This window comes from Microtus oregoni, unplaced genomic scaffold, assembly GCF_018167655.1.
Source record: "Microtus oregoni isolate MIOR12 unplaced genomic scaffold, Mior012 000026F_ref0000081, whole genome shotgun sequence".
NCBI lineage: Eukaryota > Metazoa > Chordata > Mammalia > Rodentia > Cricetidae > Microtus > Microtus oregoni.
Window position 1 is genome coordinate 1322109 of NW_024543085.1, and position 12196 is coordinate 1334304.

Sequence of the window (12196 nt, forward strand, 5' to 3'; positions counted from 1 at the left end):
GAGCCTGTCCTAGAACTTGCTCTTGTAGACCAGGCTAACCTCAACTCACAGAGATCCACCCGCCTCTGCCTCCCGAGTGCTGGGATTAAAGGCGTGCGCCACCACTGCCCAGTCAACTAATTCTTTAATATAGATGCCTTCAAGGAATTATTTACAATAGCAAAAACAGCAGAGGAGAATTGGCAACATAATCAACATGACACAAATGGCTGTATATAGCATGAACTGGGGGAGGAAAATATTTACTATTATAATTAACATGAATTATTTGATTCTGAGGAGCTGTACAGTCTGCAGGAAGAGGTTAAACTGCATATGCAGATTTGTGTGTTAGTGGCCAAGCCTCTGCACAGTCAGGTTGATGACTGCTGCCTCCCAGAGGACCTAGGCTGTATTTTCCTAATAAACGTTAAACTAATGTAGTTACAAGGCACTGGTGTCATGTTGAGGTCGGCCTTGACAAAAATACTTCTCACCAGGGTAGGCGTGTGGGAACGGAAGAAATAAAAACAAGGAATATGAAGACGCATAGAAATAATAAGAAAATACAGAAAGTATCAGCAGAGCATTTCAGGGATTACTCAGACGCTGAAATCACCAGTGTTCATTTTTCCACAGCTTTTATACCCAATGTAAACTGGGAGAGAAGGTAACAAAAGACTTTACTAACATGATACAAAAGGATAACTCACACAGTCAATCCAGAGACATCCAATCATTAGCATTCTGTTGTCTCTGTAGCCAGGTGCCCCAAGTCAAGTACTCTGGGTCACAGACACTGAAGACAGCCCTTCCCTAGGTGACCTCATAGTTAGAAAAGAAAGGAGAAGTACATTTGCATATACTGACCACCTGTCAGGATGGCATTGGGCTATCTTAAGTTCGAGGCCAGCCTGGTCTACAAGAGCTAGTTCCAGGACAGATTCCTAAGCTACAGAGAAACCCTGTCTCAAAAAACAAAACAAAACAAAAATAAAACAAATGAAAAAAGAACCAAGCAATTACCTCTTGAGTTAGGACATGCAACTATGCTTGTCAATCTCCAAACTCTCTGACCCTCAAGGGAAGGTGGAAATGGGCCTGCATTTTTTGGCCTCCACAGTGTCATGGTTTAGGAATCACTCAACACAATACACAAAACCTTTAAGCATCATTAGTTTACACATCAGCGATAGTGTTAGTTAGGCAAGTTCCTTAATTTCTTCACACCCGATTCATCATTTTTAATATGGAGATAATAGTAACACCATATGGTGCTCACCTATATAGTCTTGGATGTGTGCTTCTTTCTTTCTTTCTTCCTTTCTTACTTTTATTTATTTTGCATGTTTGTTTTCTAGAGAGAGAAAGAAAGAAAAAAAAAAAACAAACCGTGGAATTGGTGGGTCCGATCTAGGATGAGTTGGGGGTGGGGAAATCTGACCAGAAAACATTGTATGAAAAAGAATTTGTAATTTAAAAAAGGAGAAAAAGATTCTCATGCAGCTGCATGAGGTCATACACGTAAAGTCATTAACAGAGTCCCTTCCAATTAATAAACTTTCGGTGTTACCTATTATTATTATTATTAGCCCTGAGTTTGCTGCCCCCATAGTCGTTGAGTCTCCAAAGCTCCTTTGTAACCACTAAATGACGAGAGATGACTTTAAGGAGACACATGCTCCCACAACTTCTGACGTCTGTCACGACCTGCCTTTGTTTAAGCAGGTAGAAAAATGATAGCTGGGGATCAGAAGAACTCCTTTGATTTTTACTAGAGCTCGTCTCAGGCAATGGCAAGACAGAAGACCCCACGGCTGGCCATCAGCCTCTTGGGGTACCTGCCTCCCACTTTCCTCAGGCCGTACCCAGAGGCCCAAGCGTCCTTTCCTTTCAGGAGGCAGTCGCACGGTCTCAGCCCCCCTCCCGCCCCAGCCCAGCGCTTCCTCTCCCGCTCCTCAGTCGGGACCTTCTCAGAGTTTCTTTACCCAGAACACCTAGGTCTCAGGTACCAGCCTCGCCTAAGCCGTTTCCGGTACAGGTGGCCATCGGACCAACAAGATTTGCCTTCGTTGAAGCATTGCTTCTTGGGCAATGTAGTACTCAGGCTGCCCTCCTTCTTCGACTGCAGCCGGAAGACTACACTTCCCAGCATGCCCAGCAAAAGGAAGGCGGACCCAGGCGGTCAGCTCCACGTGACTACTCACTATGGCTTCACTGTGTTGTGGCCGGCTTTCTGGTGGCCTTGTGTGACTTGGTACTTGTCTGTGGCAGGGTAATCGTCTCTCGACCTTGACATGCAGAAAATCAAATCTCTAATGACCCGGCAGGTGAGTCCTGTCGTCTGACGCGAAGAGTTCCGCCTTCCCGGCTGAGGAGCGAAGCGCCCTGTCCCCGGGCAGCGGTGGGCAGAGGCTTAAGTTAGAGGGATTGGCGGGTCTCAGGGGCGCCGGGCACCTAACTAGAACCCTGGAAGACTCACTTGATCCGACCTCGACTCTTTGTGGGTGGTGTTCACTTAGACACAGTCATTTAAGCAAGGTTAGCCAGAGACTTGGGCTGTCTTTGTCTCCTCTCCTCTGCTTTTGCTTCCTTTCCAGGACAGCCCCAAGCTGCTTTGCAGCATCCCCCTCATCCAGACTAGCGGCGATTTGCCAATAGGTGTCTTGGAAAGGAAGGTGAGGTCTGTGCAATAGAGGAGACTGGAAAAGAGCGAGGATGAAGGAACAGGGCTATTTGTAGAGAACATTGGTAACATTGTGGTTCGGGGCAACTCCCCGAGAGTGACAGTTGCTTTTCTGTTTCTCCTATCTAAATGTACCTCTGTGAAGGTCATCAGTAAACAAAATAGGCTTGTATCATTGTGTATTGCTACTTAAAAATTTTCTTGTTTTGGCAAAACTGTTCTTTTTGTTTTAGCCAGAATGATAATTTACAAATAAGACTGCTCAGTATCCTGTCTCACATATGTTAGGGCTTCCTAATACTGTCTCAACTTTTTCCAAGAAGCTTCCGAAATTTATTTTTTTAGGTATTTATTGATCATTCTATTTCAGAAACCTTTGACTGTAGCATATAAATAGAATTTGCTATTTTTTCTTTGTTTTAATAAGAAACAAGCATAGTTAGGTGAGAGTTTTAAATCATAGTGACTTAAAATGTTGGGGGAAAATCTGTTCACTAAAATTTCACTTGTAATTTTTTCTTAACAAAAGAGAACAGGAATACGGATGACTTCCTTACATACTTGAGAATTCAGAATTTTAGCAATAGTGGGACAGTTTCACATCAGTTCTGATAGGCAGTACATACATGGTCCTGGTATAATTGTTTTCCTTTTTCGAGGAAAATATGTTTGGTGTCAAGAAAATAAGAAAACTGTTCTGTTAATATTACAAAAACAAGTAGGTAAGTAGAGGCACTTAGCAGTCCTTCACATTTGAACACCGGGGCTGCACTGCTTCCTTCTGCTTCTTACGTGAGAAGGAGTTTGGAGCCTGCTCCATCTGCGGTGGGAGGGGAGAGGACAGACAAACTAGGAGCTAAATTTCAGCCCCTCAAGTGCTAGACAGCTTTAAGATTACATGCTAGTTTCCTTACTGTCTGCTTGGTCTTGCTTTAGCAGTGTGCTCATTTGTAAACTGCCTTGGGGCTGTGGACTTCTTGTCCCGAAGGTTGGTGCCTCTGTTACCATGGCTGTACAGGAACTTCGGTGATTTGATTTTCTGCTTTTGAACCTTGCCTTATGAAAATGAGTGGGAGAGAAGAGCCAACGAATTCTGAATAAGTGATGCTGGTATATTTACAGTGTTTGCAAATGCAGTGCAGACTGCACTGAAAGTGCTGATTCTTAAGCCTCAGTCAGCTTTTTGAATTACAGTGGGTTCTGTCTGTGTTTAATTGGAGAGGAAAAAAATCTTCAGAACGTATACAGGAAGCTGGAGCTATACTTAAAAAAAAGTGCGATAAAGTTAGGAGGTTTATATGAATGTGTAGCCCTCCTAATGATAATATGTTTAAAGGTATACATATCTAAGGTTTCTACATACTTTCTTATTATGTTGTTAATGGATATGAAAGTGAAATGAAATTCCGGTTTATGAAATTTAAATTTTATTTGTGTTCTCTCTCTGGCTATTTTGATCTTTCTTTTGGAAAAGATTCACAGGGAAGGATGCACTTTGTGAGCTGGCCTTATTTAGATGAGATCTGTTGCTTATTTCCCGTTATGCTGGCCTCTGTTTTTTCAGTTTCGTCAACAAATTGAATCTAGCACTATGTGCCAGGCACTATTCCAGGTTTGGGAGAGGCATCAGTGACTAGAATAGACAAGTGCTAAGGCAGACACGGTGAGCAGTGCTTGAGGGAAAGAAGGTAAGGCGGCCTGGGAGTTTTGACAATTTAGGATCAATTGTATCTTTACATACAGGGTGGACATAGAAAGCCTCAGTGGGAAGTTGGGCCATGGTGGCACAGGCCTTTAATCCCAGCACTCGGGAGGCAGAGGCAGAGGCAGAGGCAGGCGGATCTCTGTGAGTTTGAGGCCAGCCTGGTCTACAGAACAATTTCCAGGACAGGCTTCAAAGCTACACAGAGAAACCCTGTTTTGAAAACCAAAAACCAAAAAGCTTGAGTGGGTCAGTGGGAAGATGACGCAGAAGACCTGACAGAAGCAAGGTGACTAGGTGACAGACTACCGTCAGAGCACATTCACGTGCCCAAGTTAGGAACTCTTGAGATGCATTGTAGGCAGGAGATGAGGTCAGGAGGAGAGCCCAGAGCTGAAGTAGGAAGCAGGATCACACTGAACATTACAGGTTCTAGAAATGCCATGACTTGTGTTCCGAGTGAATTGACAGAGGAGCCATGTAGACTGATGGAGCACTCCAGAAAGACCATTTGATTCCTGCTTTACTCATAGACTGAAGAAGGAAAAGAGCAAGAATTGAGGGGCTACTGCGGTGACCCACAGGGTGAAGCGTGTGGGCCTTACCAGAGTGCTTGTGTTGGAGGGGACAGAAGAGGCGAACAGTTTCCTCATGTGTAAATGTGTGGTGTAAATGTCAAAGATGGACCAAGTTGGTTTGGCCCCTGTAAATAGGAGATTGAAAATGACACTCTAAGATGGAGAAAACTAGAGGGGAGTGATTTGGGTGAAGAGGTTTTTCTACCTGATTTATGAAGGCTGCCTAGATATTTAATTAGAGAAAAAGTAGAGACTTCACCAAATGCGTCTGAGTTCACGGGCAGGAATCTGAAGCGTAGATAATCCTTCAGGAGTTACGAGTCTATGACTGACAAAACAGCATTGGCTGAAGTCAAGTGGGGAGGCTGTGGATGTGTGAAAAGCCTGGACTGCCCTTTTCACTCAGTGTTCAGAGGTAGATTTTTGCAGAGTAGAATATGAAGGAGCCGTCAGTCTTATGGAGTCTTAGTAGTATGAGTGACCACCAACATGTAGCAGATGCTTAATAAATGGATAGGGAGAACACATAAAAGCCAGGGGTTTGAAAGCTGCAGTAGACCCACCAGGTGAGACTTGGCTGAGAATCAGCGTTGGGACCTGACAGCAGCACTTCCTGCTTACTTACCGTCATAAAAATCATTTAATTTTTATTTTATGTCCATTGATGTTTTGCCTGTATTCATTCTGTGTGAGAGTGCCAGATTTCCCTGGAGCTGGAGCTACAGACAGCTGTGGCTGCAGTGTGGGTGCTGAGAATTAAACCTGGGTTCTCTCGAAGAGGAGCCTTTGCTCTTACCACGGCAGCGTCTCTCCAGCCTTGACATCAGCACTTAAGAAGTGGTGGGGGAGAAATTCTGGCTAGGGTAGGCACAAGACAAACATGTGAGGGAGAGAGTTGGAGAGAAATCATAAACACTCTACTCTTGTTCAGAAGAGAAGGAAACACATAGCTGCGATGTTCTTTTGTTCGGACAGAGCATAATTTGCTAGTCCCATAAGAGGAACATGTTCATAGAGCTGTAATGGGAGCAGCTTTGTTGTTGATCTGATTTGGACAAAGTGCAAAATCGGGTGTGTCGATGCTGAATTTTATGTGTTTAAATTCTAAAAAAACAAATAGAAAAAAATCAAATAGTGGATAGTAGTGATAACAAATGTTTTTGTTTAATAAAAGCAGAGCACCAAAGTTACAACAATGAATTTGTGCCTTAGACGAAAACAGCAGAAAACTGACTTCATTTTGAACTTACAACAACCTTGTAACGAAAGGGTTAGCAACCTATAGTCACGACAGTTGAGTGTCAAATATATTTATAGACATCTAGGTTCTTACTTTTTCTTCATTTCTGTTTTCAAAGAAAAGTCATTTCTCTGTGATCCTAATAATTCTAAGAATAATGAATGAATAAGGAATGTTCACCAGTTTCAAGCTTATTGGCCCCTCTTTGGTTTCTCATGGGAGCTGTCTCATTCTTTATAACAAACCCTGAGTTATCACATGGTTCGAGTATATCACAAAGGAAGGCTAGGTAGGGTGTGCCAGGCTGCAAGAGAGTCAGGGTACAAACCAGGTGGTTTCTTCTGGCATCCACTCCACTCTGCTGGCTCCTGACAGAGTGCTTCCAACTTTTATTATTCTTATTTTGTACGTTTGGGAGAAAGCTGCCATGCTTACTGTTGATGATTGTATGGTAATTTAGAGGCAAACCCCCTTTTCTAGATACAGGTATATATCATACTTACATTACAGTCTAGCATCTAGAGAAATAGAAAAACATGCTGTATTCACTCAAGGATTCCTGTCAGATTAGTTAACCTTCAAAACCTGTTTAAAGAAGTGCTGATTAGAGTGGTTAGGAGCGCTGGCTGCTCTTCCAGAGGACCCGAGTTCAATTCCCAGCACCCACATGACAGCTAACAGCTGTCTGTTCGAGGGCCCCTGACACCTTAACACCAATGCACAATGAATTAAAATTAAAAAAAAGAAATGCTAATTACACTATGAAAATGGTATTTGAGTAACAGGATCATTAACGCTGCTTTTCTTCCCTGTATGTATACTGTATATCTAATGTATGTCTGTGGCAGTTTAGTTGTCTAAGTCAGCCTTGCCAGTTTTGATGCTGTGCCATCCTGTGAGCTGCTGGGGAGAAGCCCAAGATAGGACAAACAGCCCAAGCCTTGCAGCAGACTCCCACATACTCCATTGGAAGTCATACTAGACTACTAGACTTGAGCCTACCTAGTAGGTGTCCAGAAGCTTCAGGCTGCAGTCAGGTGCTTGCTGCCCTGAGATCAAAGTGTGGAGTAGTTGGAGACTGGAGCCTGCCCAATAACTCTCATTCTCCCCTCCCTCCCTCCTTCCCTCCCTTCCTCCCTCCCTCCCTCCCCCCTCCCTCCCCCTCCCTCCCTTCCTCCCTCCCCCCTCCCTTATCCCTCCCTCCCCCCTCCCTTTTCCCTCCCTCCCCCTCCCTTTTCCCTCCCTCCCTCCCTCCCTCCCTCTCTCTTGTTCCTCCCTCTCTCCCCCTCTCTCCTTCTCTCTCTCCCTTTCCTCTCCCCTGTCTGTTTTTCCTCTCTCTCTCGTTCCTCCCCTCTCTCCTCTTCTCTCTCTCCCTCTTTCCTTTCCCCTGTCTGTTTTTTCCTCCCTCCTTCCTCCCTCTCCCCCCTCGTTCCTCCCCTCTCCTCCTCTCTCTTGTTCCCCCTCTCTCCCCCTCTCTCCTTCTCTCTCTCCCTTTCCTCTCCCCTGTCTGTTTCCCTCCCCTCTCTCGTTCCTCCCCTCTCCCCCTCTCTCTTGTTCCCCCTCTCTCCCCCTCTCTCCTTCTCTCTCTCCCTCTTTCCTCTCCCCTGTCTGTTTTTTCCTCCCTCCCTCCTTATCCCTCCCTCCCTCCCTCCCTTCCCCTTCCTCCTCCTTCCTCCCTCCCTCCCACTCCTCCTTTTCCCCCTCCCTCTCCCTCCCCCATCTGTTTGTCCCCCTCCCCCCCAGTCTGCGCTCTCTTTGGGAACTTTGCTAGCCATTGGGCAACAGAGGCAAATACCATTTGCTTTCTCCTTTTTCCCAAGACTTAACATGTGAAAAAGTATGTGCACTTAGTATTTAAAACTTCACTGATTTGGCTCAGAGATTGTCTTGAAAATGTCTAGCTGTGTTTCTGAAGCATTTACAATCCTTGGCCCTGAGGTTGCTAGTTAAAGTACAAATTCCTGATCTCAATCCAGAAGTGCCTATTCATTAGATTCAGGGTAGGGCCTTGGGATCTTTAAAAGTTCCCTGGATAATATTACTGGTTACAGTCTTTAGTTATGCTGTGAAGTCCTGTGTGTCATTAAGGGAGAGTCCTAAGGAGAGATACTTCTGAAGCTGGTAGTGTGTTGGTTTTCTATTTCTTGGAGACAGGAGGGAGAGTGGTAACAGGAAGAAGGACAAGTGGGGTGGATAGTCTGGGTACAACGGTAGAAAATACTGTTATAAACCTGTAGATGTGGCAGGTGCTGTTTCATAGCAAGCAAGGTAAGCATCCTACATCTTACAGCGAACAACGTTTAAGTCTCAAGTAGCTGACAGAAGTACACTATATAGTTTAGTGTCTAAGGACTCCAAAAGGTCTACGAGGCACCAAAGAGCAACGTGGTTATGTTGTAAATCTCTCTTCAAAATAATGACTAGCTACTTTTCCTAAAGACTATTGTCCACTTCTTTAAATAGCATATTTTTAAGATGAGCCTTTGAAATGGAATTTAAATGCTGAGTTCTGTCTGTCTTCCTAGTTTTTCTAGGTATATGTAAGGCTTTCAAAATCCTTCAACCAATGTGTGTATAGAAGGTACCACAGTGCTGAAAAGCAATGAGACATGGAGTTTACATATTATCTTATGCAACGTGAAATGTTAATTAATTGTGAGAAATAGTCAAGGTTAACAAAGGTCTTATGTTTTAATTAACATTTTTAAAAGGGTTGAACTAGATCAGTTAGTGTATTTTTAGCTGTAAACCATACAGCTTGGGTCCTTTTTAAAAGTGAATTTGTTAATTGTTGTAGTTGGAGCGGCGGGCTGCGTCCCCGGCACCCGGCTGCCCCCACGGCTAGCTTTACCCGAAATAATTACACGGAAACTGTATTCTTTTAAACACCGCTTGGCCCATTTCTATCTAGCCTCTTCTAGGCTAGCTCTCGCACCTGGACTAGCCCATTCCTAATAATCTGCTGTAGCCCACGAGCTGGCTTACCAGGAATGATCTTAACCTGCATCTGCCTGGAGTGGGAGAATCATGGCGACTCCTTGACTCAGTTTCTCCCAGCATTCTGTTCTGTTTACTCCTCCCACCTATGTTTTAACCTATGAGGGCCAAGCAGTTTCTTTATTGCTTAACCAATGAAATCAACATATTGATATATGACACTCCCACATCAGTTAATGATTTAAATAAATGTGTGTTTATAGAAGTCTCTGTTATGTTTCCTTTCTTTTGCTTGTTTTAAAGTTGTGGCTAAGTTAGGCTTCTGGTTCTGTGCTGACAGTGCCGCCGATACTCTTTAAAATACTCAAAGCAGGGGCTGGAGAGATGGCTCAGCGGTTAAGAGCATTGCCTGCTCTTCCAAAGGTCCTGAGTTCAATTCCCAGCAACCACATGGTGACTCACAGCCATCTGTAATGAGGTCTGGTGCCCTCTTCTGGACATAATAAATAAATAAATATTAAAAAAAATACTCAAAGCACAAACTTACTTGATTTCATAGCAGGCCGTATGCGTCGAGTGATGGTTGTTCTTAGAGTGTATGTGCTCTGTACCACTAGGTGTGTTCTAGCCTTTTACAGTTCTTTAGCACATTTAAATTGTGTTTGTCTCATTTTGTTTGTTTGTTTGTTTTTTTAAAGGGTCTGAAAAGCCCTCCAGAGAGCCTCAGTGATCTCGGTGCCTTTGAGAGCCTTCGGGTCCCTGGAAAGGTATTGATCTACATGTGTGGTGTGACTTTTCACTTCCCCAAGAGCAGACCGACTGCCTCTGGGTACTAATTGCTTTCCTGAAGCTCTGCTTCCCACAGCAGGTGGATACTAGGATAAGCTAGGTGATGTTTTTGCTTTCATTATAAGGGGGATGCAGTATGAGTTCACTAGTAAACACTGCAAAATTAATAATGTTAGGGTTTATTATATCAAATTCTTGGCTTGAAGGCAAATATATATATATATATATATATATATATATATATGTATATTTTACTTTTTGCTATAATTTGAAGATGTAAGGCAAAATAATTTCTTAACTGACTTTTTAATGCTAAGCATCCTGAGGCCCACAGTATATTTAATTATGCTTTTCCTTTGGGCAGAGGACTTTGAATAAATAAGTGAAACCCAACTTATACTAAGTCTAATATATTTCAGATTCTAATTCCCTAATATTCATGTGAACATCTCAGTTTACAAGTTTAATGCATGCCACTTGAAAGCTAGCTGCTTTCTTTCCCTGGAGACTGTCAGGCATTGTTAACCCTGCCATCAGTGTCTGGATTGCTGCTGCCGTGAGCTGCTGCGAGTCACAGCTCTGCCACAGATAAAGGCTTGCAAATCTTTTTAATTTGAGGATCATTGTATGGGTGTGATTTTTTTTTTTTTTAAACAGCTGCCTTTTTTTTTTTTTTTTATTGAACCCTGCTTGCTCGGAAAGTAATCTACCACTGAATGAAACCTCCAGCCCCTGAGTGTCGTAATTAAAAACACTCCTCTGCTGTGTCTGGCATCTCAATACAAGAAGCTTTTGTTCTCTTACTAGAATTTCTTTTATATTTGTAATTTTTTATATGGGATTATGTCAGGGTATTTTCATACACCTTTATAATGTACTTTGAGCACATTCCTGTCCACACCCCATTATCTGCTCCCTCTGTGCTCCACCCTCCTTGGTTGTCCCTTTTTGTTATCCACATAGTTTAGCTTCTGCTTTCATGTCATTTGTATGCACCCCATTTTATCTATTTATAGTCTTGGACTGTAAATGAGAGAGGCTATGCACTGAGTCATTTGGCTTAATATGATCATTATGTCCGTTTTTCTGTAAATTACATAATGACGGAAGAGCATTCTGTTATGTACGTAAGCCACGTTTTCTTCCTCCGTTCCTTGTTGCTGGAAATGTCTGTGAGTTCCATAGCTTCGCTGCAGTGACTGCTGTTGCAGGGAACATTGATGTGCAAGTGTGTATGTGCTATGTTGCCAGGAGTCTTTTGGGTAAAGGCACAGGAACTGATTCGGGATTGCATGCTAGGTCAGTTTCTAGTTAGTTATGGTGGACGGGTTTACAGCCCCACCACAGCAGCTCGCGTCCCTGGCAGCCTCTGTGCTGCTTCCTCAATCGAGGGTGTCTCTTGTTCAGCTATCTGGGGCTCCTCACACCCAGTGCTGGTCCCCGTCCCCTTCACACACTTTCACCAATGCGCTTGTTGTTTAACCTTTATCGGGGTTCAGACACAGGCATAGGGTCACAATATGATAAAATGCTAATAAACCTTTTGCATGAAATAATTCAGACAATGACTTAGGCATCATATATGTGTGTATATAAAATTATAAAATATGTTAGAATGGATGTGGTACAGTCAGGAAGTGAGGACTAACCATACATCCTAACTGATAACAGTTGTCTTTATTTATTTGATGAAGAAAAAAAGATGATTATATGTTGTGGACATACTTTGAATTTGATTCTATTCCATATTTCAGAATCAATATCAGATTGATGAGTGAATCTCATTAAAATATACATGAGTTTTTTAATAGTAATGGTCTGTTGTCTTTAAACCTTAAGACCTGATGTTTCTTGCAATAGTGGTGGCAGTGGATTTATGCATAGTTTTCCTATGGATCCTTTACTGTATTTCTTTGAGATATCCGGCCTGGGTAGAGTGTAGTGTCCAGGGTCACAAGGTCAGCAAGTGAAAATGGTTCAGGTGAATGCCTATCTAAGCACTGGTCTTTGGCACATACTGAGGAGTTCCTGGGGTAAAGTAGCTATCAGGAAGTGCTGTCTCTGATGTAAGCTGCGGCTTCCCAAGCGCCTCGTGCCTGTTCATTATCCGCTTGCCGACAGCATCTCAAGGAGGCCGCAGTGCTGCTGCCCTCTCTCTGCGTGGCTCTGACCTAACAGCCATGCAGTTCAGAATGGTGGTTGGTACTCTGGTATGGCTGAGAATGATGTGAATCTGCTGCTGAGCTTGAGCACCAAGAGAGCTCGAGTTCTGTGATTGCGTACTC

At 43.4% G+C, this 12196-nt stretch overlaps 1 protein-coding gene across 2 annotated transcripts in view; it reads left to right on the forward strand.

The window, feature by feature from the left end:
• Positions 1–2171: 2171 nt before the first annotated feature.
• Positions 2172–12196, forward strand: part of Vps50 (VPS50 subunit of EARP/GARPII complex) — a 104220-nt gene continuing 94195 nt past the window's right edge. The window contains exons 1-2 of one of the 2 annotated variants that reach the window (XM_041675733.1): positions 2172–2309; positions 9821–9889. In XM_041675733.1, the coding sequence (XP_041531667.1) occupies positions 2277–2309; positions 9821–9889 (102 nt within the window). In that variant the 5' untranslated portion in view covers positions 2172–2276. The remainder of the gene's footprint in view (positions 2310–9820; positions 9890–12196) is intronic. The other variant, XM_041675734.1, reaches the window with a different exon arrangement.